Below are 26,424 nucleotides of genomic sequence, written 5' to 3' on the forward strand. Positions count from 1 at the left end.
TTCATTGCACGACTGCCCACGCAATCATGAGTGTCCAGGCACAAAATGCAGGATATTCCCATGCAGCGAGCAAGACTTCACTACCAAGCAAGGCAGTAACACAGTCCATAGCCAATACACTTGCTCTGTGCATAACTGCATACATCCAAACTGATCTGAGCTGGGGAATAGAAGTACTCTAGATTGGATAGTTGAACTAATGCCAGGAAATAAGGATTCAGGATTATAGGACGTATAGGCTATATCCACTGAATCAACAACCTCTTCTTGAGCTGATTATAGAGATTTCTTTTTTTAATATGAATACTTGTATTTAGGTATTATCAAGGTATTATCTCAATAATCATGCCCAGAATATTTTCCAAAGATTAAGAATGCCCACGATTAATGGGATTTTAAAGGCCAAAGGACATGTAAGCAGACCGCCAAATTTGATTGCTTCCTCCCAACAGTCAAGCGTGAAGTATTTGAAGTATGCATGGTGGCCCTCTCAAGAAAACAAATGGTTATGGCCTTTTTGTTTGTCGTTCAGGCAGAGTTTTTAGGGATGGGACGATAATAGTTTTTTTTAACAAATAATTGTATTGTGGACATTTAAAAGAGTATTGGTCCAGAATTAATGCTATTATTTCAAGTGGTTAAAGGTATATTCAGTGATTTGACTTAATTCAAATATCACTTATTTTTTCTTTTTTTCTGGATAATCCTCCCTACTATAGAGTGTGCTGACCATATAAGGAGTTCCTCCCTGTCCCCAGTGAGCCCCTGGGGTCAAAAAACCCTAGTTTCAGTTTTGGTGGCGGGTGGCAAAACCTTCATCCAATCAGGATGAGTGGGGCCTTCCTCCAATCATGATCGAGTGGGGGCGGGCCTTGGTGCACATGCTGTTGGCCTGTTGCACTTCCCCCCACTGTAGAGCGTGCATGTGCACATTTTGTTACCGGGGCGGACTGGGTGGTTTTCCAAATCATCCAAATCACTGAATGCTCCTTTAACTAAAGTGCCATTTTAAGTTTTGAATATTTTTTTTGCCACAATAATTGTAACATGTAACTTTCACATCGTCCCTACAGTATATTATTCACCACTGTTGTTATAGTTGTGGACCTCTGTCATACACTTGAGTTAGAACGATTCTTTTAAAACAATATCTATAGTTACAGTTACCAGTAAGACGCCCTGATGGCGAGAAGAAACCTCGACCTAGGTCGCGTGCACGCATCCGCCTGGGTGACGGCAGACTGCTGCAGAATTCTGTACTGGCCATATATGGAGCGTGTCTTGACTTGAGTACACAGGGTTTGATGAGGTCAGATCAACATATGGAATGTCAGAACAGGAACCAGTTTGAGGTCAGATGTAGAGTTGATGGCCATATTGAGATCTAAGGGTCTCCATGATGTCACGTGATGTCACTAGATGTCACGAGGCATGACCATATATGGAAGCGTGATGTCACGAGGCGTGACCATATATGGAGGCGTGGGTGACTAACTAACAGACGGACGGACGGGAGATGCATAGTAAATGCAACCTACCGTCGCAAATAATGCTTTGTGTGGACGGTCCATATAAGTCTGTGTTACACATTTTATGACATTTATGACATTTTATGACTGTGTTACACATTTTATTTTATACAAATAATGCTTTGTGTGGACGGTCCATATAAGTCTGTGTTACACATTTTTTGGCACCCATCAGTTATCTGAAAAGAAAAAAAGGCAATTGACACTCAAACACATCCAGCATTTCTAGCAGGAAACATCATTACATCTGCAGTGACTTATCCATCATTACATCTGTGCAGTGACTTATCCAAAGCACAGATGCGTCCAACAACACAGCGGCCGGTGCCATGAGGCCGTACTGAAGCCATTCAGGACATCTTATGTATGCATGCATCTGTTGATGGACTCATGAAACTCCAAAACGTTATTTTTGGCTCCGATATGTAGTTTAACTTTGAATCTATGGTATAATTGACCGTGCGAGGACAAGGAACTATACGCCACATTGTCTTTGTGCAGGGGTTACTTTAGTTTGCATGTGGATGATGAACAACTATTGCGTTTGAGGGGTTTCAGAGGTCAGACCCTGTTTTTGACACTAATTGTCCACTCCCTCATGTAGCCATGAGTGTAAGTGTCTGTACTACAGTGCATGTTTCACACATACTGACTCTTTGCCAGGGCTCTTGTGTTCGGCCCTGTAGCTGATAGGGAGAAAAGGGGCCTGAGCTGCCAAGCCTGGTGCCTTTGATGACTGATACAAGACAGCCAGAGACCCCTCTCCGTCCCTGTAGTGAGGGGGCGGTCTTAAAACAACCCGCCACAGTCAGCATCAGCTCTAACAACAAGCCAAAGCATTGTTTTGTTACAATGTGTGATGTCTCTTTTTTTTTTTCGGTCAGGAAGAGGATAACGCCCCTCATGCTATTGCTAACAATAGATGCAATATGAGCTGCGGTTTGAAATTTGAAGCAAAAACTAGACCCCTTTTTTTCTCTCTCTCTTCTTGTCAGGCCATGTTGTTCACACAATTATGCCGGAGACAGGACTGTTTTGAAAATATTAAGAAGATTATAGCCAAGCGCTAGTTACTCTTTGGGGCTCAAGTGCTTGGCACCCCATTGCATTTCAGGCATTTTAGTTTGATGTGTCATCGGGCAAGTCATAACTAAATTCCTCTGAGCTTCTCTGTGCAAATGAGATTGGTCACACTATTGGCAAATACAAGACTAAATGTAACCAAATCCCCTTTCACAGCATTGTTAATTCCGAGGAGCTCGTCAGTTCTAGAAAGCTAATTCCCTGTACTCCCTCCCTCCCTCTGTCCCTCAGACCCCTCGCTCTCTCTTCCAGGGCAGCTAGGGGAGATGAGCTGGAACCTACTCATCATGGTTGCGGGGCCCCAGTGATGTTAAGCCAGAGGGGTTCGCATCGGATGGTGACTAAGGACTGAGTAACAGAATGAAGTTTACTAACTAAGTAAAAACCCTTTATGGGGCCTGTCTCTTCGTAAAGAGTCTAAAAAAGCATAGGATATGACTAAGGCTGTTCCAGACTTTGCTGGCCGAGGACACCGCGGTTTAGACGGTCGAACCACATCGGAACAAGCCCTGCGTGTCAGCAATCCATCTAAAATAAGAGCACTTAAAACTTCAGGCTTTTGTCAAGGACACTTCTTCTATATCGCTTGTGTTTTTAAATGGCGAGAGGGTTCCAGTGACCGCGTTATCTCAGGCTGTGTGTTGATGCGCTCCGACCTGTGGGCCCAGATCTGGGAATGCTTAAACCAACAGGGGAATCCCAAATCACAGCTGCATTCTCCTACTGGAATGATGTGTGAAATATGTAGGTTTTTCTCTGCCTGTGGTTTGGTTTTTTCTCTCTCTCTCTCTCTCTCTCTCTCTCTCTCTCTCTCTCTCTCTCTCTCTCCTCAGTTCCACGCATGGCTCTAAGGCCGTCGGTGAAATGGGGGGGGGGGGGGGGGGGGGGGGGGGGGGGGGGGGCGGTGGTGGGGGGCAGAGGAGTGAGTTAGCAGCAGCAGCAGTGTGTTTTGCCGCCCCCTCCCTCCCTCCCTCTCCAGCCTTCCTCTTCTGCTTCCTGTGGGATTGAAGAGGAGTATGGCTTTAGCAGGGATACGAGATGAGGAGAGAGGAGGAGGGGGTGGTGGTTCTTCTTGGGTTGGACGGGGTTACAATAGGGAGAATGTCTGGATTTAAAGGAGGAAGTGGGCTGAATGTTGGAGCATTTCTTTCGGGAGGATGGTGGGTGCATTATTGGAAAGTAAATGGGGTTGGGCTGTGTGTGCAGAGGTTTGTGCGTGTGCGTGTGCGTGTGCGTGTGCGTGTGCGTGTGCGTGTGTGCGTGCGTGTGTGTGTGTGTGTGTGTGAGAGAGTTTGGGCAACAAGAGGGGGCTTTTGGATCACTAATGGACTTTCCGACAGGACATGCAAGAGAATTATCCAGCTAATGATATAAAATTGGCTTCAAAGACATAATTTAGGGCCCGTTGAATTTTGGTTGTAGCTGGCGAGTATTAGGGGCACAGCTGTGTTTGATCAAGTACAATGAATCATTTATTGTGACCCATAATTGATACTAATTTTGGCTCAGCCAAAGCATCCAACTATCACCTCGGGTGCTTTTCTCTTCCAGAATATAATTATTAGGAAATTAATAGTCAGGGAATATTATCAGTATAATGTCAAATCTGGGAATACATTTCTTACCAAGAAATTTCTTCACCAATGTGTTTGTAAAGGTCTGTCTACTAACATATCCCACATTGGTTTCTATTCAACCACCCTAAGGGAATTTTTGACAGCTGCTAAAAGTTGGGGTACCATCAACAACCATTATAAGGCAAAATGTTCTAAATTTCATTATGCTTTAAGTAGCATGTGACGTGTCAAACTAGGGGGTTTTCATGATTCTGAATCCATTCCTAGCATTAGTTTTGCACGAAAAACACTCCTTGGGCTAAAAACGGCCATGGCCATCACATTTGTGATGACGGCTATGGCCTTGGTAAGAAATGTATTCCCAGATTTGATTAATATCCTCTGACTATAAAGGTGGCCTTACACTAGCCGATTTTTTTCAATCTGAAATCTGATAGCACCACACACTACAGGATAATCGGAGCGGGGCAGAGCAAATATCAAACATTCTTGATGTTGATCGGGCCGATCCCGATCACGCTTTGAGAGGTCGGGCACCCCCCGAGCGTCAGAAATGCCCGATTATCGGCTAGTGTAAGGCCACCTTAAGGCATCATTGAACTGAATCTTTAGTATGTTAGCCATTCACAGGAGTGAAGGAGGCGTCTCTTCAGTGACTATACATGAACACCGCTACATGTTTGTCCCAAGCACAACAGCATCATAAATAACTGTATAAAACTCTGCATGTGGTTATATGGAAAGAATGTAGCCTACAGTATTAGCCATAGCTGGGTGTCACGGTGATATTAACGCAACTTGGAAGAAAGGCTGAACCTTGGGTGCAGAGCGAGCGAGGGCACACAGTCTTGTGTGTTTGTACGGAACATACAAGCTCGCCGTTCCCCACGCTGGGGCGGAAGGTAAACATTATGATGGACCCTGCTTCAGGTATCTGGAGTGTCTCACTGACGGCGAGAGAGAGAGAGAGAGAGAGAGACGGAGAGCACTCATCAGGAGGAGAGTGTAAACATGGGCCTTTTTGGTCTTTATTTGGTCACTTTCCTAAGCTTTTAGCAGGTCAAGCCAGAGGCTATGTCTGCAGTTTGACACCACAGCTTGAGGCAAGAAGTAGCTTCCTTCAACATCTGGGATAGCTAAACTCTCTCTCTCTCTCTCTCTCTCTCTCTCGTTCTCCTGTCTCCCTTCCCTGGAGACAACAAACTGCTAGCATCTGGGTTAGCATCGCTGCATGCGTAGTCGTCTGTGACGGACCCCATGCAAGGACCAACTTCCTGAGATGTCAGAGGGTTGTTACATTCGCTCGGGTAGAGAGAGGGGGGGGGGGGGAGGATGTATCCTTTACCCTTTGCTCACCCTTTTTTCCCCTTCTTTTTAGAGGCCCCAAGATGTTTTCTCTGAGGGATTGATGCATCTCCCACGCAAAGGAAGATCGCCTCTTCCTTTGGAGCAAACGTACAAAAGAGCAGGATATACCAGCTCTTTGTATAACTCCAAAGCATGTGTTGTTCATGCACAAAGATGCTCTGTTGCGTTTGCCGAACACACGTTTTCTTGCGTCCAGCAGCGTATCGGCTGCAGTATTATACGAAGGCATTGGCCTTGAAAATGATCCAGTTTAAGGAGATGTGATCCCACGCCTCAGGCTATCGGGGAGCACGGCAGGATGAAGTAGGTGCACAGTGAGAACCCAGGAAGTGCTTTTATTCACTGATACTAGACCATGGAGATTTATGCAGCTCTGAAATCTCAGCCTCTGGAAACTTGAAGCCAATGCTCCCCCAAGGAGCCTAAATGTTGTGCCGATGCCAACTAAAGCACGGACTGCTACAAACATACCCCCCCCCCCCCCTCCTTCTCATCTAGATTCTGTTTCAATAAACATGCCGTGAAAATGGATCTGAAATTGCCATTATAATTGAACCCATTTAGGATGGGAACCATGCTATACTTTAGCTGTTGAAAAATAGCAGATCTACAAGCTCGTAGCGCGGCACCGAGTGCCATGCTATGAGCTTGTAGATCCGCTATTTTTGAAAAACCGTGAAAATGTTGCAAATCTTTGAATATATATTCTTTCAGAGCGAAAGATTTTACGGTAAGTCAAATCTTTGCTTCTGGGGGGTTCCCTGGAACAACATATTTTCAGATGGGGGTCGGCGGCCAATTTCATATAATCTTTGGGATCCTTGACATGCAATAGTTTGAGAAACACTGATATAGAAACATAGGTTTTTTTCAGAAAACTCAGGATTTAGAAGACATTTGTAGAATCTGGTCTCAGGTCTAAATGGGTTAAGTTGACCTAATTTCTCATTTATGGGAAATCATGCTACTACTGTACTACTACTGTACTACTACTACTGTACTACTACTGTACTAGTACTGCATTGTCACTGAAAGTGCACTCTTAGATTGAGTTATAACAGATGTTTCACTGTGTTCACTTAAAACATAGAAATAAATAAACAAAGGTATCAATTAGAATAGTTTACGTCCCTTTAACTACGTATAGGGTTTCTGTGAATGTGATTAGCAGTCTCTTGGCACAGTCATTGAATTGCATTTGCAGTTAAAGGGAGGAAGAGAGACTGTAGTGGAGCCATGTCCATTGTCCAACCCAGAGAAAGTCATTACACGGGTTTAGCCATAAAGTGCAATTCCTCAGCCCTATAGCATAGTCCGTATTACTGAACAATCTGCAGTGTCTTGCATAATACAGTACAAACACAAAACAAAAACAAACAGAAGAGCTTTTCAAGTCTCATTCCAAGTATCTCGGAAGTGAGGGTCACCGTACTTACTGTAGTAGGGTGTCGTTTTGGGACATTTTATGATTCATAGCTACAGTAGCTGATAACGAAATATAAAGCTCATTCAGATGTAAGAGTTCAGGCAAAGTTTACCACCGCTTCACTGACAATCCAATGGGAGCAGAGCCTCAGTGTGTGTACACTGGGATGAATTAACAGATTAAAATCATGGCTCTTTGTTTTCGCCTGGTAGGGTATATTCAGCCATACAATTCCCTTTGTAAAGCAGAAATAAACGCACGTTGCAGTACATTCTAGGCGAATGATGTTTGGAGTCGGATAATGAGCTGATTATCTCACATAAAGGGCTTTAGGTAGTTTTCTTTTGTCAGGTCGTACACATATCTCATAGCCTCGAGAAATGAAAAATGTACCCACACGCCCAAGACTTCCAACGCTAGTCTGTAAGTAAACATCAAACGAGCGATATGTGACCGCACGCGGCAATGAGCTTAGATGACTAATGACCGGGTTTATCGAGTCTTTGCTGTTTCCAGGGAATGTTCTGTACAGGTTAGCCTCTCCAAGTGGGTGTCACTCACTTGTCAAACGCACGCACGCACGCGCGCACGCACGCACGCACGCACGCACGCACGCACGCACGCACGCACGCACGCACACACGCACACATACACACATACACACATTTAGGCATGCCCATGTGCACATGAGAGGTCAGAATAATGTATTATAATATTATAAAATAAATGAATCAAATACTCAAATTATCATTATTAATAGAAATATACCTTAGTAATTGAATTTCATTTCGGTCACTTTTACACATCAATAAACGTGCACGCACACACACACACACACACACACACACACACACACACACACACACACACACACACACACACACACACACACACACACACACACACACACACACACACACACACAAGCACGTACATGCCAGGTACCTCCCTTGCTCCTGGACGTACTGTGTGACGACAGTGCAGCTGCAGGAAGTGAAGCAATCAGTAATGACACTCTGTCACACTATGGGTTACATCATCATAAGAGACACTCCTGTGTCTTTAGGTGTATAGAAGAAGCACATGCTCACGTTTTGGGGAGGATGAGTCAAAATGGAACCAGATGCTATGGAAAAATGACGTTCCCACGGTTGAGGTGTGGGTGTTTATTTTCCATTGTGCAAAAGATTAAACTTAACTTTACTCGTTCTTTCTTTGGTTTTAATACAATCTCAAGAAATATTACAATACAATAGCAATTTATAAGTAACACAAGGTCAAAGAAAAGATACATATTTGGCATTTTTCCTGGTGTAGCTCATTGTCTCACAAAGACATTTTTGTTTGAAAGATAAATATGGTATTCATTAAGCCACGATTCTCTCCATCATAAGTACGGTACAATGCTGGCGGTGTTGACACAGCGTAAGCGCGTTTGGCCGGGCGTGCGGCTATGAGATCTTTCTTTCTGCTGCATTGGAGATCCTGAGCAGGAAGTGGCTTTATGGCATGTGTGTAAAAATCAGGTCATTTGGAACACCACCTGCAGTGGTCATAAAAGGGCTGATGAAATCAAAAGCTAGATACAGGAGAGTGTGTTTACAATGCGAGGCTTTTTCTTGAGCAACACAGTGTTTTCCCGTGTCGCACAAGACGGCAGGCGCCACATCCTCAAGGATATTATACCTCCCATCTTTAACCCGTTTAGGCCTGACGTCGAAATTTAAAAAAAAATCTTATTTTCACGATTTAAAAAAAATAGCAGACCTACAAGCTCGTAGCGCGCCACTCGGTGGCGCGCTATGAGCTTGTAGATCTGCTATTTTTCAATAGCTAAAGCACAACATAATGCTAACGCCAAAAGGGGTTCCCGCCCCAAATGGGTTAACCTGTTTAGACCTGAGGACGATTCTACATAATGTCTTCTAAATGTTTCTATGTCAGTGGTTCTCAAACATTTTCATGTCAAGGACCCCCAAAAACTATATGTAATTGGCTGCCGACCCCCGTCTGAAAATATGTTGTTCCAGTGACCCACCCAGAAGCAAATATCATCAGTATCATTATCAGTGCCGCGCTATGAGCTTGTAGATCTGCAATCTTTCAATAGCTAAAGTATAACATAATGCTTAAAACACCAAAAGGGGTTCTCGTCCTGAATGGGTTAATTTGAGTTAATTATGCTGTGCTGTTGCTATCACCTGTCATAAATGCTCATCATAAGCTCATCATAAACTGAAATGAGAAGGTTTACTAGTTAATTAACTATGACATGTATTTGCTATTGTTCAAATATTGAAGTCATATGATGTAGGTCTATGTTCTCTAGGTGTATTTTGGTATTACCAGCCTGATTGAAATGAAAAATCACACATTTAATGTTTGCGTTGCCACAAAAAGCCGATTTGTTCAGACACACATTTTCCTTTCATTGTCAATGGCAAATGTGACCACGAGTTAAGGACAAAAAAATCACAAATCAAAAATCACACTTGTGTGAAGTGAAGTGAAGTGAAGTATTTGTATTGGCTACATGACATGTCTTACGTCGTCATTTACAACCCCTAAAACAAACATTAAACTCCATAAACTTGGCTGGCAAACGATTTACGTCATAACTGCCCTAAACAAACATTAAAGTCCATAGACTTGGCTGGCATGAAACGATTTACGTCATAAGTTTTCTAAACAAACATTAAAAGTCCCATGGACTGCCATATGATGTAACCTTCAAAAGCCATGCATTGGAAGAGCTAGCGCACCTCAAAAAGCTAAAATAGCATAGCAGATCACAGCATGTTGCAGTAAACAATCACACCTGTGTGAAGTGAGGGGCGCTCCTATCATCGTACACCATCATGCATCATCTCATACTGGCCAATCAGAATGCTTGTTGCCACAAATGTACGTCATATTTGGCGGACATTTGACCTAATTTCTCCTTTCATTGTCAGTGGCAAATATTGAGACGTGTGGGGTCAAAAGCTGTATATAGGAGGGGCCCCTAAAGCGCCCCTAAAAAGTGCCCCTAAAAAAAGGGTAATTCAGGAAGTTCTTTCGCTTATAATGGCTTCCCCCAAAAACAGTGGCGCCAGGGTTAAAGCGGTTAAAATAATGTGTGCCTGTTTTGTGATGACAACCATTTTGTTTGTGTTACATTTTTCTCGGGCCGTAGTAACAATTACAGCTGCTAATTTCATCTTACATGCCTGCTCTAATTAAAAGGGCCAGTCTGCTGTCCAACAGTCTGCCTGTATGTGCTGCCGGGCTGCAGGGTTCATGTCAGGGTGCTCCCGCGGGGCCCGGCTAATGAGGACGAGGAATAGGAAGGGAGGGAGTGAGGAAGGGAGACAGCTGTTATAGGGCCTAATTCTCACCGATTTTATGCTGGTTTATTATGTATGTGAACCCCAAAACAACAAATTAATAAACCCTCACTGTGGGAAAAGGACATTTACCACGTAAGCCCTGTTCAAGCATTTCATTTAAAAAAAAATATATATATATTGGAGGACAAAATTGAAATCTTTCGCCTATATTGACCCCAGCGTAGGGCCTATGGAATGAAAATAGTTATGACATTTGCGTTTTTTAGTTTTTTTACTAACTAATTTCAGTTGAGGTTCACAAAATGTATGCTGTTGTATGAATCCCCCCCATCGAATGAGGAAGCTTCAGCATTACATCATGGGGACGGGTTTGGTGAGTAATTCGAGTAATCTCAGCTCCTCAGACTGCTCGAATTATCCAATCTGACCCCAAACGATGGGGGGACTTTTTTGTTGTTGTAATTTCTGTGCATTCGATGGGATGATTCATAGTACGGGTGTTGTTGTTGTCATCATTCTTTTTGAGGGGCGCTATCCCCTCCCAACGTCTGGCTTTCACTCGTGACTCGCCACTTCACACAAATGTCTTTTCTTTTTTTCCCCCCAAGAAATGCTATGTGCAGGTTCTGTAACTGTCCATGTAAAGAAAGTACTGTGGCGTTAGGTGTGTCCTTTTATAGGTACTGGTGTATCCTACAGTATATTGGCATGCTGTGGGCTTCTTTACTTTCATGAGCCAACACGTTGAGGAATGCATTACCAACAGTCATTAGTATTACAGCAATTCTTTTGGAACCATTTAATAGCAGGAGGAACAATGCTTTTGTCCCGAATGTTCAAATTGAACACTTGAACACTTGCCGTAGCACATATTGCCCTAGCCCGACGACCATACAGGTGTATGCAAAGGCTCAACTTATCTAACTTAGATAGCATTTTATGTAGACATAGCACTATATAGTGTATACAGTATGCATAGTTTCATTATATAGATATTCTACTGTGTGTGTGTGTGTGCCTGCCTGCATGTGTGCCTGTGTTCGGCTGCATGTATGTGCGTCAGTGCGTGTGTGTGTACAGTATGTGTGCGTGCGTGGCACTGTGCGTGTGCGTGGAGGTGCCCAACATTCTAGATGGCTGACTGAGCGAGTCATTCACGGTGCCAGTCAGAACCTGTCTGGCCAGCTTAGGACACAAGGAACCACAGGAAGACGACCTGCTTTCTTAAGAAACACATTCTAGCTTTAATGGGCTGCTTTACGTTGGGAACGAGCCTCTCGTGTCCTCTGTACTTATCATTCTTATCCAAGCGCTTTGTTATGTAACACCAGATAGTCTGAATATTATCAGTGTATAACTGTAGGCGTATGTAGTACACTGTCGATATAGCGTCATTGGTATTGGCAGTTAGAAGCACCAACATATTTGGTGTTTTTTGTCAAGCATTTGTCCTAAAATCGAGGTATCTTTCAACAAAGCTGTGCGACTCTTATTTCGGTCACGTTTCTGTGATATAATCCCTTAGGAAAATGCTGTTTCTTCTCAAGGACCCGGAGCTTAGTAAAGTGAACATATGCTGCGGATGGATATCATGGAATCTACGACTAACACAGTCCTTTTCTCAGAAATGACACGACTTGGAGAAGTTGGTTGTATAGCGGTTGTTTTAACTAGCTTGAATCGCAGTGGAAATATTCAGCCCCGTTGCCAGTATAAATACAGCCTGCTCACATTGACTCATGAACAGGCAAGTGAAGCAAGCACTCCAGTTCACTGGGACTCCATTCCCACTCTAGATGAAATCCAGATCAGCTATTCTCAACTGAAAGCAGGCCAAGCTATGACTGCACAGACCCTTTCTTAACAGACACCCAAAAAAGAAACCCTTGCGCGTTCATTAGGTTAATAAATGAGGTAAGCTTGTGATTGGTGTCAGGCCGCTGGCGAAATGTTCTTTTGCCAATCGGTTCACATTTACAAATACATTTGTGATGTAATCATGTCGTCGCAGACCTGTGGTTCTCAAAGTGGGGTCCGGAGATCCCCAGGGATCTTTAGGGGGGGGGGGGTTGTTCCAGGGGGTTCTTTGGGGGGCGGGTTGTTCCAGGGGGTTCCTCCTGTGGTTCTCAAAGTGGGGTCCGGAGATCCCCAGGGATCTTTGGGGGGGTTGTTCCAGGGGGTTCCTCCTGTGGTTCTCAAAGTGGGGTCCGGAGATCCCCAGGGATCTTTGGGGGGGTTGTTCCAGGGGGTTCCTATAGCTAAGTCAGTCCGGAGATCCCCAGGGATCTTTGGGGGGGGTTGTTCCAGGGGGTTCCTATAGCTAAGTCAGTAACAGTTTAATCACAGTTTAATCACTTGATCCTTTTTTTTTTTGCCTTTGGCATAACCAATCTATACAAGCTCACAACGTGCTGCAATGTGACACGTTGTGAGCTTGTAGATCGGCTATTTTGAAACATTTGAAAAAATAGAGAACATTTAAAAGAAAATAGCTATATATATACTCCGTGGCACAAAATGTTTTCAGATGGGGGTCCGCGGCCAAATCCATTACATCAATCCTGGGGGTCCTTGACATGAAAACGTCTGAGAACAAAATGGCTGAATTGAATGCAATTCATTTGAAATGAAAAGTCATGGATCTTCTCACCGATATCGACCACTCACTTGCCTTCTTCTTCTTCTTCTTCTTCTTCTTCTTCTTCTTGCTGTCCCTACAGTATGCCAAGGCATCACCAACAAGTTCAACCTGCTGAGCACCAAAGACGACCACTACCTGAACATGGTGAAGACCTACAGCAACTGCACCGTGGTCCTGGAGAACCTGGAGGTCACGTACACGGAGGACTACCACGACCTGTCCTTCCTCAGGGTAAAGAAGAGACAGTGGTGGACAAAAAGTACCCTAAATTGGCCTGAATATGAGTCTACGTTTTATTTTCTCCAATGGAAAAGTATTGATTAAATTGATTATTTCCATTGTAAAATGATACGATACAAAGTCAAATGATACGATACGATATTTGCTGTTTACTGTACATATTGATATACTAATTAAAATCGATATTTCGATACAGTTACTATATCGTTACACCCCTAGTAAAGAGCCAAAAGTAGAACGCACTAGTTATGCAGAATGTCCCATTTCGTGTTTTCAAATGTCTGAGAATATTTTGAAAATCGCAGATCTACAAGCTCACAATGCGTCGTATCGCGACACATTGTGAGCTTGTAGATCTGCGATTTTCAAAATGGCCGAAATGTATTTAAGGTTAATGAAGTGGTTAATGCATGTTTTGTAATAATTATCCAAATCTACAAAGTAACAACTAGTAACTAAAGTTTTCAAATAAATGTAGTGGAGTAGAAGTAAAAATATAGACATTTTGAAATACTAAACCTTTACGTTAAAGTAACGTAAAGGTACCTCAAAAGTGTAACCTCAGTACTGTGTACAGTACTTCTACTTGAGTAAATGTACTGTTACTTTACACACCACTGTGAAACCATTACTGCGCGGTAGACATGCTCATCACACGACAGCTGGTAAAGAGATCAAACTGGCTGCTTTAACAAACCACGCTTGGTGGTCTGAATGAAGTCTGTGGTGCTTGTAGGACTCACAGCTCTCGCTGCTTCGGCTCCGCAGATGAAAGGCCGTGGGGTTTTACAGTATATCACTCTGGTTGGAACCTTGTTTGAACTCTCTCTGTAAGCACATGACATGTGAATAATGGTTATTATATATTGTTACATCGTAAAATGCCATGACAAGGACACACATGGGCGAGGATGCCTAAAATAACACACTCGTAGAAATGGTTATGTAAATCTAGTAGTAGTACGCAGTGTGTGTAGACTGAGTCATATTCCCATTTTTACACTGATGATTTTGCAGTGTACCTAACTAGTTTTATAAATCTAACTCGAAATCACTCAGTAGAGCACAGGCCTCCGCTAAGGCCGCTATTGTGTCTTGATATACGGTCAATAATATCCGAATGAGGGGGGGCACAGTGGCGCAGTCGGTAGCGCTGTCGCCTCACTGCTAGAAGGTCCTGAATTCGATTCCTGCTGGGTGCGCTGTGGGCGCTGGGGGCGTGTTCTCTCCTCCGCGAATCATTAGTGCCCAAACCCTGGGTGGGGTTGGCGAAAGGGCCTTTCTGTGTGGAGTTTGCATGTTCTCCCCGTGTCAACCTAGGGTAGGTACCCTCACAAAAAACATGCAGTAATCCTGGTCTCTAAACTGCCTCCCCCTGGCCAGCCTGGGCACCTGATGGAGGGGAAACTGGTTGGAATAACGTGTTCCTTCCATGCGCTACGTCCAACCGGGGAAACTCCCCCCTGTCAGGTGAAAAGAAGCGGCTTGGATGCTCATGCACTGAAGGAAGCATGAGGTCAGGCCATGGCTCTCCCCAGGTTGGCGGAGGGAGTGTAGAGCCCAGGATTACATTAGATAACTGATAATTGGTGATAAAAATAGGTTACAAATCGTGGAATAAAAGATAAAAATAAAATAATAATAATAATAATATAAAAAAATGTACAGTTAAATTGGTAATGAAAATATTACAAATTGACTGGAGTAATGTTGGTCTCAGTAAAGTTGGTAAGAATCATGCATTAGCTGTTCGACAAGAACAGACATGAAAACATGGCAGCATAACATGATGAAAAACATCAATGAATTACAATTCACACAACAAAATGACTCTAGTTTAGTTTTAGTTTAGTTTATTTCGGACCTTTCACATGTATAACAATACATAATACATTATACAGACACTTGAGTGGCCCGAAAAGGTGTAGGCTGAAGCTAAAAGCTTATAATTGCCTACCCTATAAGTCCACGTTCTCTTATGGTCATTCCTTTTGTCTACAGTCAATTCAGGAAGTGGGAGGTTATGTCCTCATTGCCCTCAACACGGCTCCTAGGATCCCCCTGGACAACCTTCGTATCATCCGAGGCCATTCGCTGTACGACGGAGGCTTCGCCTTGGCCGTCCTGTTCAACTACAACAGATCCGTGGACCAAGGCGTCACTGAGCTGCCGCTGAACAACCTCACAGGTCAGAGTTCCGCACACAACTTCTCAAATGACCCGATTAATTTATCATCTGTATAAGGCACAGTTTAGCTCCGTCGGGCGTGCAAAACATAGTCTCCGCCACGCCTTCTTGGGTCTGGCGGAGACAATGAACCAAACAGATGGGCTGCAGCCCAGCCTGCCAGGTGTGTGTTGTTCTAATGTTGTTTTCCTTTTTTAACCCATTTTGACCTGAGGAGGATTCTACAAAATGTCTTCTAAATCCTGACAGTTTTCTGAACAACCGTTGTTTCTATGTTAGAAAAAAAATTGCAGACCTACAAGCTCGTAGCACGGCACTCGGTGCCGCGCTATGAGCTTGTATATCTGCTATTTTTCAATAGCTAAAGTATAACATAATGCTTAAAACACCAAAAGGGATTCCCGCCCTGTGGCCTCATATTATATAGTGAAATATGACTTCTCTGTTTCAGAAATTCTCAAAGGAGGAGTAAAGTTCACAGGCAACCGGCTGTGCAACGTCGAGACAATACAGTGGTACGATATTGTGAACGGAGACAGTAAGCCGAACATGGAGCTGCCGGAGGCTAGCGGTAACCCGCTATGTAAGGACTTTAATCTGACTCGCATACACGAGAACAAAGCAATACCACTTCAGTGCATTTATTGATCAAGGGTTTGAAGTGAACATTGACGTCCTGACGTTCTTTGATCAATTCTCTTTTGGCGCAGGTCGACGATGTCACTCCAGCTGCTTTAACGGCTCATGTTGGACACCAGGACCTCAGAACTGCCAGAAGTGTAAGTTGATTGGCTGTGTTTATCCCTCTCTGTCTACACAAATCTACACATAATTTACACAAATGTGACCATATTCACACGTTAACTGTGGTACTGTACTGTACTGTACTGTACTGTACTGTACTGTACTGTACTGTACTGTACTTTACTGTACTGTACTGTACTGTACTGTACTGTACTGTACTGTACAAGCCCTCCTCCCTGGCCTGTGTGTGTCTGTGTCTGTGTCTGTTAGGCTGTGCAACAGTGACACTTGGTGGTGAACAAACGCTATTTTCGTGCTTGGACAGACAGACCCAGACACATGGTTGCATCACAAAAAAAAAAAAAGAAAGATTCTTACAAATTACATTAAAGAATGTAACAATTCTCACCTATTATCGTATGATCAAATATTATCATGGTGTAATAGCAAAATGGCTGCCGCATGAATATGGCCCCAAGCCATTTGCCTGCTGTCGCGGTTTACATTGACAGAGGCGTATCTATCTGTCTGTGTCGTCGACAGTGACAAAGCTCAACTGTGCGCAGCAGTGCTCCAAGAGGTGCAAGGGGCCCTCGCCCAGCGACTGCTGCAACGAGCACTGTGCTGCCGGATGTACGGGACCAAGACCCACCGACTGTCTGGTGAGAAAGCAATGCCTCCGGACGAGGTCACGGGTCATGATGTTCTAGGGGGGGGGGGAGACGGGAGACGGGGAGACGGGGAGATGGGGAGATGGGGAGATGGAAGGGGAGGGGTAGTGGGCTCCGGGGGAGGAAAAGAAACCAAAAAACCAAACTCATTTGTTAGCAAACACAAACACGCGTTGGCATGATGGCATGCCATCTTTTTCCATTGCGTGTCTTTTATGAGAAGCCTCGCACGCTGTGTTCTGATCAAAAGCACATTGCGTGTATAGTCCGAGCTACGATGCCATTGTACCGCCGATTAAAAGGGGCAACTTAGCTGGTTTTTAAACCCGAGTCCTCTCACATTGTTGTAGGGAAGGGAGAAGTGAAAATGTGTACAATACAATGCGCCCATGTGCTCTCTAAAAGAGGCTGGGAAATGTGCATCAACCTTAGAAAGTTGGGATTCAGGTGAAACAATCTCTGAAGTCACCCTTCAATATCGTGTATAAAATCTCTGCTTTCTGCACAGCTGCTAGGCTTAAGATTTAAGGGCATGATAGAATGAAGGAATGCGGTGTTATCATTAGCGTGGGGGCTCTGTTATGGTCCCAGTGTACCGGACGGTTCTTGTTTGTGCTGCGCAGGCCTGCCGGGACTTCCAGGATGACGGGACCTGCAAAGACTCCTGCCCGTTCCTCAATCGCTACGACCCCAACCTGCACCAGCTGGTGCCCAACCCGCACGGGAAGTACAACTTCGGGGCCACCTGTGTCAAGAGCTGCCCGCGTAAGTAAGACCAACACACATCAGAGAAACGGTTTGATAAAATGAAAAAAATGAAAATGAAATGTGATGATAATATTATTATTATTATTATTATTATTATTATTATTATTATTTATTTTTTGCTGGGCCCTTACCAGGAAAGGACTCTGCTTATACTTATTGAATTGTATTTATCACCACACATAAAGGCATGCATTGGCGCTGTTGTCTTGACAGCCGAGAGAGAAATGAAAGGATGCCAGGAAGGTTTCACCCGTACTGTACATGGAACCTATCATGGAAGGTTTCACCCACCTGTACTGTACATGGAACCTATCATGAAGGTTTCACCCACCCGTACTGTACATGGAACCTATCAGGAAGGTTTCACCCACCTGTACTGTACATGGAACCTATCATGGAAGGTTTCACCCACCCGTACTGTACATGGAACCTATCATGGAAGGTTTCACCCACCCGTACTGTACATGGAACCTATCATGGAAGGTTTCACCCACCTGTACTGTACATGGAACCTATCATGAAGGTTTCACCCACCCGTACTGTACATGGAACCTATCGGGAAGGTTTCACCCACCCGTACTGTACATGGAACCTATCAGGAAGGTTTCACCCACCCGTACTGTACATGGAACCTATCAGGAAGGTTTCACCCACCCGTACTGTACATGGAACCTATCATGGAAGGTTTCACCCACCCGTACTGTACATGGAACCTATCATGCATGAATATGGGCTTTCTTCACGTTGTGGAATGCTGAACAAGTGCCCAGGTTGTCCCTCGGGGCTGTTAGACATTCAGTCGTCGTCGATCCTTCTTAGTTTAACCCATTCTGACCTGAGATCAGATTCTAAAAATGTCTTCTACATCCTGACAGTTTTCTGAAAAAGCTATGTTTCTATGTCAGTCGTTCTTCGATTTAAAAAAAATAGCAGACCTACAAGCTCGTAGCGCGCCACTCGGTGGCGCGCTATGAGCTTGTAGATCTGCTATTTTTCAATAGCTAAAGCATAACATAATGCTAACACCAAAAGGGGGTCCCGCCCAAAATGGGTTAACCCATTTAGGACTGAGACCAGATTCTACAAAATTAATGTCTTCTAAATCATGAGTTTTCAGAAATCAGTGGTTCTCAAACTCTTTCATGTCGAGGACCCCCAGAATGATATATATTTGGCCGCAGACCCCCCCATTTCTAAATGTGTTGTTCCAGAGACCCGTCCAGAAACAAAGAGTTGAGTTAAAAGCGTTCACTGGGAAAGAATACTATACTATACTCAAAGATTTGTGCCACATTTTCACGATAAAAAAAACAGCTAATGTTTGAAATAATGGTTAAAAGTGGTTAAAAGCTAAAGCCACACGGATGCGTTCCCGTCCAAAAGGGGTTAATTATAAACTGGATAAACAAGGAGAAGAAAATGATTGAGTTTTGTGGCGTGTTAATGCAACAACCGTTTCTCTTTCAATTTAACTCGGCCTGTCCGACTGCTGCGCCTGTTTCGTCAGTGTTATATTACCTGCAATATAATATAATTTGTGACCTTCCTCCTGTACAGAGCAACTCAGATGTTTAGAAATGCAGATAAAATCTATGTGCTCCATCATTTAAAGTAAACATGCTTGTCATTTTATGATTTCAGCTTGTCATTTTATGATTTTATGATTCCTCACAGACAACTACGTCGTGACGGACCATGCCTGCGTGCGGACATGCAGCGGTAACACCTACGAGGTGGACGAGGGAGGGGTCAGGAAGTGCACAAAGTGTGACGGACTGTGCCCAAAAGGTAGGGGGGGGGGGGGGGTCACCATTAAACCTGAGTTACACTTGTACCCAAAACTGTCGATCTTCAAGCTCACAGCGCGCTGCGCTGTTGATTTGCTATTTCCGGTGTGCGACAGAGACAGAGTCACGCAACTAGGTAAAAAAATAAATCAAGCTTGGCTGTCACAATGGGTTGTCTGGGAACAGTAATAAAGCTGCAATCTGTAAGATATATGTCGTTCCTGGGATTTGAACTCGGGTCTCATATGCAAGGGCCGAAAACACGGAATGTCCGCATGTAATTCGGAAAGTTTAGCTAAATAAAGGTGTCTACTATCACCATCAATTCCCTTGGGAAGTTGTTTTGCACGAAAAACACTCGTTGGGCTAATAACGGCCATAGCCGTCATCACAAATGTGATGAGGTCATCAAAGTGGCTATGGCCGTTTTTAGCCCAAGGAGTGTTTTTTGTGTGCAAAACTAATGCTTGCAATGGATTCAGAATCATGAAAACCCCCTAGTTTGACACGTCACATGCTACTTAAAGCATAATGAAAAATTGTAAATGTTGCCTGCATATAGGTTGTTAATGGTACCCCAACTTTCAGCAGCTGTCACTCACAGCGTATCCCAAGGGAGTTGGCTTGGAACAAATTGAGAGGTGATAGTAGACACCTTTATGAACACATTTTGTGAAGAAAGCTTTCAAATTTGAGCTTAGCCACTAGTGGTCATTTTCAATGGAACAGTATTTGTCGATTAATTCAAACGAATCAAAAGATTAATTCGTTTTACTCAATAAAAATGTTGCTTTAACGAATATTTTATATAGGCCATAATACGTGTTATTTGTTTCTGCAACTGTACTAGGCTCAGCTTCATGAGGTCAAAGACATGAGACATGCTCCATGTGTTGATAATGTCCATTTTGTTTTGTTGTGCTGTTGATTGGATTCCAGTTTGCAATGGGCTTGGAATGGGAAAACTGATCCACTCGCTGTCTATCAATGCCTCCAACATTGAGTCTTTTAGAAACTGCACCGTCATCAACGGGAACATCGCTATCATCTCTACATCTTTTGATGGGTGAGTGGCAGCAATAGTACATAAGCTTCACAGGTGACATTATATGAATGGTTAATGGTGCATTTGTGTAGCACCTTTATCCAAGGCGCTTTACATAGATTGTGCATTACATTCACACACCGATGACGAGGAAACCATGCAAGGCACCAACCAGCACACCAGGAGCAATTTGGGGTTCAGTGTCTTGCTCAAGGACACTTCGACACTAACTCGAACTGAATACTTTTGAATACTTTATTAGACAGATAGGTAAACAGCAGGAGGTACAGTCAGACATTTGAGCTAAAAGCATAACGAAAAAGGTCCTGGGGACTTCTTTCCATTGAGGTTCTATGTATAATACTACGTTTAATTTACAGGGACGATTTTACAAAGACACCAAAGATGGACCCTGCCCAGTTGGATGTGTTTAAGACCGTTAGAGAAATTACAGGTAAGATTGCACAACTCCTGAATGATGACATAATGACCTATTTTATTTCTAATTGCTTGCATTATTTTCACTTCACACAGTGATTTTTGTAACCCCCCCCCCCCCTAAAATGTCGTACCTTCTCACAGGCTTCCTACTAATTCAGGCTTGGCCAAAGACGATGGACTCGCTCACTCCCTTCGAGAACCTGGAGGTCATTCGTGGGAGGACCAAACGGTATTATATAGGCTCGCTGTTGAAACTCTCCTTGTGGATTCAAATATCCACTAAAATATCGTGGTCAATTTCAGTGTTGTTTTTGGCAGCAAATTTCTATTTTAATTTAGTCATAGACAGTCTTTGGAATTAAACTTTTAGTTTAGTCTTCTTTTAGTCACCACAAATGTTTTAGTGTTATGACTAAATATGTTATGACTAAATATCACAAGATTTTAGTTAACTAAATCTACAGCTGATTTAGTCGACTAAAGTGTATTTGGCAGGCATTAATGCCGTCGTAATGGCTGATTTTACACTTGCTGAAAATAGCCGATCTACAAACTCACAACGCGTCACAGCGCGACGCGTTGTGAGTTTGTAGATCGGCTATTTTCAGCATGCAAACAAGTGTAAAATGACTTGTGTCTTACTTATACTGGATCTCTTGTCCACTAGTCCCTTAGTCTAGTTTTTATTTGTTGACGAAATTGTCAATGTATTTAGTCTTAGTTTCATCATAGCTTAGTTCTCATGTAGTTTCCATTTAGTTTTCGTCATAGTATCAGTCGACGAAATCAACACCGGTCAATAATTCTCTGTAAATAAATGGGTATATACTCTTATGTTAATGTTTATGTGTGTATGTTTATGTGTGTATCTGTGTACCACAGTGGAAGCCATAGCCTGGGCATCCTCACGTTGGGCATCAGCCACCTGGGTCTGCGGTCACTGAGAGAGATCAGCGACGGGGACGTGCTCATCACCAAGAACAGCAACCTCTGCTACACCAAGAAACGCCACTGGAAGGCCCTCTTTAAGTCCGAGAGCCAAAGTGTCAAGGTTGACCTAACCCCAAACGCCACCACCTGCAGTAAGTTACATTAATACAGGACATCTCTTAAGGCGCGTTCAGACCTGAATATATATATATACAGTATATACAGTATATATATATATATATATATATATATATATATTCACTCGGTTCGTCCCGTGTGTGCTGCGCCAGGTCGCACTGCGCCCATTCACGCAACTTCTCGTCTTTGCATTGACTTTGTATGTAATCATGCCGCTCTAACCATCCAAGTCTGGATGGTTGAACCTTGAACGCAGCTTGATAGACCGCACAGTTCAATGTCCTCAACTAATTTCATTCTTAGCCAACTAATAATTCAATACATTTGTTGATTCAATCGACAAATCTCTAAAATTGTGTTTGCCACATTGACCAAATTGAACGGCACATTTCTAATGTTGATTTCTATAGACTGGTAGAATAAAAGGGTAATATCTAGACTCTAGATATTTTACAGTTTTTTTTACAGTTTCCATCCGGCCACTCTACCGGCCCTAGTTGTGTAGCCACAGATCATTGCAGGATTTTTAATCTTAATCAAACATAAATGTAAGGATTTCTAATTGAGGTTGTGTGTATGTGTTTGTTTGCAGCTGAGCACAACAAGATTTGTGACAGGAAGTGCACCAAGGACGGGTGCTGGGGCCCTGGCCCGGCCATGTGTTTTGCCTGCCGGGACTACAGCCGAGATGGGAGCTGTGTTGACTCCTGCAACATCCTGGAGGGGTGAGGAAGGAATATCACTCCCTTTAGCAAAGAGTAGAAAAAAGCAATTCTTGTCATTGTAGACAAATAAACAGTTTGATCGCATGATGTGATTTACAAGGTTAGTTCCTTTTTAGAAGCCTATTTTCATGCGGGCTGTTTCCGGCCCGATGATAGCAGCTGAGATAGAGAGCTTTGCTATTGAGTCCATGAAGTCATGCCTTAGTGAATATATTTAAGCCATTAAGAACTGAGACCAGATTCTACAAATCGTGACAGTTTTTGTGAAAAACCTCATGTTTCTATGACTCAGTGGTGCTCAAAATATTTCATGTCAAGGACCCCAAAAATGCTAATGTAATTGGCCTGCCGACCCCCACTTGAAATTGTTACAGGGACCCCCCCCCCCCCCCCCCAGAAGCAAATATTTGAGTTTAAAACATTCGCTGTGAAATAATATTATATTCAAAGATTTCCACACATTTTTGCCGATTTTTCCAAATCTACGAGCTCATGATGAGCTTGTATATCTGCTATTTTCCAATAAATACAGTATACATTTAAAATAAATGGTTAAAGCGACACAGCTGCGTTCCCCGTCTCAATGGGTTAAACCCGGGTCTGGAGAAGACAAACATCAGAGCAGGAATGGCACACACACTCCCCAACTGTTTATCTTAAGAGGTTCTCTGTCAAACATTGAACTTGCTTACACGTTAACGTCTGCCCTAAAAACGAAAAAAAAAGAGGGATCAAAGATTTCACTTCAGATGTAACCTTTCATTTAATGTATTATTTTAGAAGGACACCGCGCACATTAATTAACCTCTTAAGCCCTATATAGTTCGGTGTACGACAACAAGATGTCACAACGAGTCGTCTCAAAACATGTCACAACAACACAATACGTTGTCTCAAGACCCTTTACGTGTACAGTAGAGCAGAATGTGGTTAACCCATTCTGGACGGGAACCCCTTTTGGTGTTTTAAGCATTATGTTATACTTTAGCTATTGAAAAATAGCAGATCTACAAGCTCGTAGCGCGGCACCGAGTGCCGCGCTACGAGCTTGTAGGTCTGCTATTTTTTTTTAAAACACGAAAATCTGGCACAGATCTTTGAATATACTGTATATTCTTAAAATATCAAAAAGAAGAGCAGATAAAAATGTTAATATATCAACATTAAAAAGCGCATGTAAAATGGGCACATATCACATACACAATACCGTAGCATAAAAAACAGTCAGGACCTTGACACGGCAATCAATATCATCACATGAGATAACATAAACCTTTATTGATTCCCAGAGGCAATCCAGGCAATCCACCCAGACCCAATTACACTACGCACATCATACAATACAAAAAACCCTAAAAGAAACCCATCTGTATTTCTTTGCCAGCAATACCCAAGTCTGTCAAGTTTAACCACTTACCCTAAACACAGTATACAGTGCTTAGTTGACTGGGGTCCCCCAGACATATACTTGGTCCGTTCCTTTTTTCCCCTCTACACTAAAGCTCTTTGCTGGAAATAGCAGAACTACAAGCTCACATGTTGTGACCTTATAGATCAGCTGTGTTTTGCTGAATGTTCGCCTATTATTAACACCTTTTTTTTGTGCTAAAGACGTCTCCAGTCTCCACATGTCCTCTCAATAAAAACGCGGGGTGCTAAGGACGTGTATAGGCGTCCTTAGGTCCTTTTTAATGATATAAAAGCTGCCTTGTTTTGCGCATGCATGTGCGCAGCCATTCCCTTACTTGTTTACGGGCCGACAAAAACTGTCTATTATCTCTGAATCTGTGTCGCTGTCCATGGTTTTGATCAGAACGGCAATGTTCTGTCCTACTTATCCAAGCATCTCGTTTGGAATATTAACGCTTCTAAAGAGAGATCAGACGAGGTAGCGCGAGGTAGTAACGGAAGATTATAACTCCCGGTTTTGTGGGGGGAAATGGAAGGCGGGGCTTTTCTCAGTAAAATCTGCCTCATCTGCCGGGCACTCTAGCACCTTTATTTTGACAAACTCTGGCAGCATCATAATAAGTGTTAAAATGCCCAGAATAGGGACACTAGGGTTCTTGTGCGTAATGTTAAAACTTTCTTTCTTTCTTTCTTTCTTTCTTTCTTTCTTTCTTTCTTTCTTTCTTTCTTTCTTTCCACAGAGAACCACGTGAGGTGATAGTGAATAGAACCTGCCTGGAGTGTAACTCAGAGTGTCGGCACCTCAACGGAACAGAGTCCTGTAATGCTCCTGTACGTCTACGTGTGTCTCTACTGTAAACAAACAATAGCAGCATGTGCTCAATTGTCTATTGGTCTACTGCATAAATAATGACACAACTGAAGTGTTTATATGGTCCACTGGATTCGTTGCCAGACGCTTTTGTGGGGTAAAGAAGCGAACGCAACATGTTTTTAGAGATTAATCGGCAGATTAATCGGCTTCTAGAAGAAGCTCTGTCTGATACTGTATATTTGTCTGTATGTCCGTATGTCCGTATGTCCGTATGTCTGTATGTCTGTATGTCTGTATGTCTGTATGTCTGTAAGTCTGTAAGTCTGTAAGTCTGTAAGTCCGTATGTCTGTATGTCTGTATGTCCGTCCGGGGCTAATCTTACAAACTGCTGGAGCAGTGTTGTTTTTGGCAGCAAATTTTGAGTTTAAGTTTTAGTCATAGTCTCTTGAATAAGTTTCACTTAGTTTTAGTCACATTGTAGTCACCCTGAATGTTTTAGTAAAGTATAAGATAAGTATAAGTATAGTATAAGATTTTAGTCGACTAAATCTACACTTGATTTAGTCGACTAAAATGTATTTTGGCGGGCCTTGATGCCGTCGTAATGACTGTTCAGTACACTTGCTGAAACTAGCAGATCTACAAGATCTACAAGCTTGTAGATCGGCTATTTTCAGCATGCAACCAAGTGTAAAATTACTTATACTGGATCTCTTGTCCACTAGTCCCTTCTTAACATTTTCGTCTAGTTTTTATTTGTTGACGAAATTGTCAATAGTCTTAGTTTTAGTCACCATAGCTTAGTTTTCATTTAGTTTCCATTTAGTTTTCGTCAGTGAAAAAAAGGTAGTCGACGGACATTTTCCGTCATAGTTTTAGTCGACGAAATCAACACTGCCCTACAGAAATGTATAAACAGCAACAGAGTAGAGTCAAACACTCAGTCCAAAGGTCGTTGCGGTCTTGTTTCCATTTAGGCCCTATGCAATCAATTCATAGACATGACATGAACAATAACAACAAAATTCAATATCCTCACAGGTAAAAAAAAGAAGAAAAAAAACCTATATCACCACATGAAAAATTAAGTTAAAGCTTTTGTGTGCTAGGATATAGTACAACAAGACATGACTGACGTTTCCATGCATCTTCCTCTGAGTCATGAACTAAACTGCTGAACTGATCAGTGCCAAATTTCTTTTTTAATTATTTACATTTTATTGCATTTAAGCATAATATGTAACTAAGAAAGACATGTACCAAATGTCTTGTGCACACTGCCAGTAGGCCACCTACCTCCGCTCATTTTTCACGTTTTATTCTTTCATAAATCGAGTCAACGGAGCTCTGATTGGGGTGAAACCTTTACCCCGATTTGTAGTCATACGTCATAGATAATCCATCCGTCCGTTACCAGCTAATCTCCGGCACCATTGGCCCTATCCATGCCACATTTTGCACACAGACTCCCTAGATGCCAACGATGAACCTCTGCCCCAAATCTTCCTGAACGGCCTGTTATAGCACCACCAGGAGGCCGACTTTTGTAAAACACATTTTTGGCTATTT

The 26,424-nt window shown here is 43.0% G+C and overlaps 1 protein-coding gene across 3 annotated transcripts in view; it reads left to right on the forward strand.

The window, feature by feature from the left end:
* egfra (epidermal growth factor receptor a (erythroblastic leukemia viral (v-erb-b) oncogene homolog, avian)) overlaps positions 1-26,424 on the forward strand; it is an 81,833-nt gene that overhangs the window by 38,501 nt on the left and 16,908 nt on the right. For all 3 annotated transcript variants that reach the window (XM_079488729.1, XM_079488727.1, XM_079488728.1), the window contains exons 2-14: positions 13,033-13,184; positions 15,195-15,381; positions 15,833-15,964; positions 16,092-16,160; positions 16,669-16,787; positions 17,420-17,561; positions 19,239-19,352; positions 20,291-20,417; positions 20,777-20,850; positions 20,979-21,066; positions 21,720-21,919; positions 22,498-22,630; positions 24,781-24,871. In XM_079488729.1, coding sequence (XP_079344855.1) covers positions 13,033-13,184; positions 15,195-15,381; positions 15,833-15,964; positions 16,092-16,160; positions 16,669-16,787; positions 17,420-17,561; positions 19,239-19,352; positions 20,291-20,417; positions 20,777-20,850; positions 20,979-21,066; positions 21,720-21,919; positions 22,498-22,630; positions 24,781-24,871 — 1,628 coding nt within the window. The remainder of the gene's footprint in view (positions 1-13,032; positions 13,185-15,194; positions 15,382-15,832; positions 15,965-16,091; positions 16,161-16,668; positions 16,788-17,419; positions 17,562-19,238; positions 19,353-20,290; positions 20,418-20,776; positions 20,851-20,978; positions 21,067-21,719; positions 21,920-22,497; positions 22,631-24,780; positions 24,872-26,424) is intronic.

Source organism: Electrona antarctica (assembly GCF_951216825.1).
Source record: "Electrona antarctica genome assembly, chromosome: 19".
NCBI lineage: Eukaryota > Metazoa > Chordata > Actinopteri > Myctophiformes > Myctophidae > Electrona > Electrona antarctica.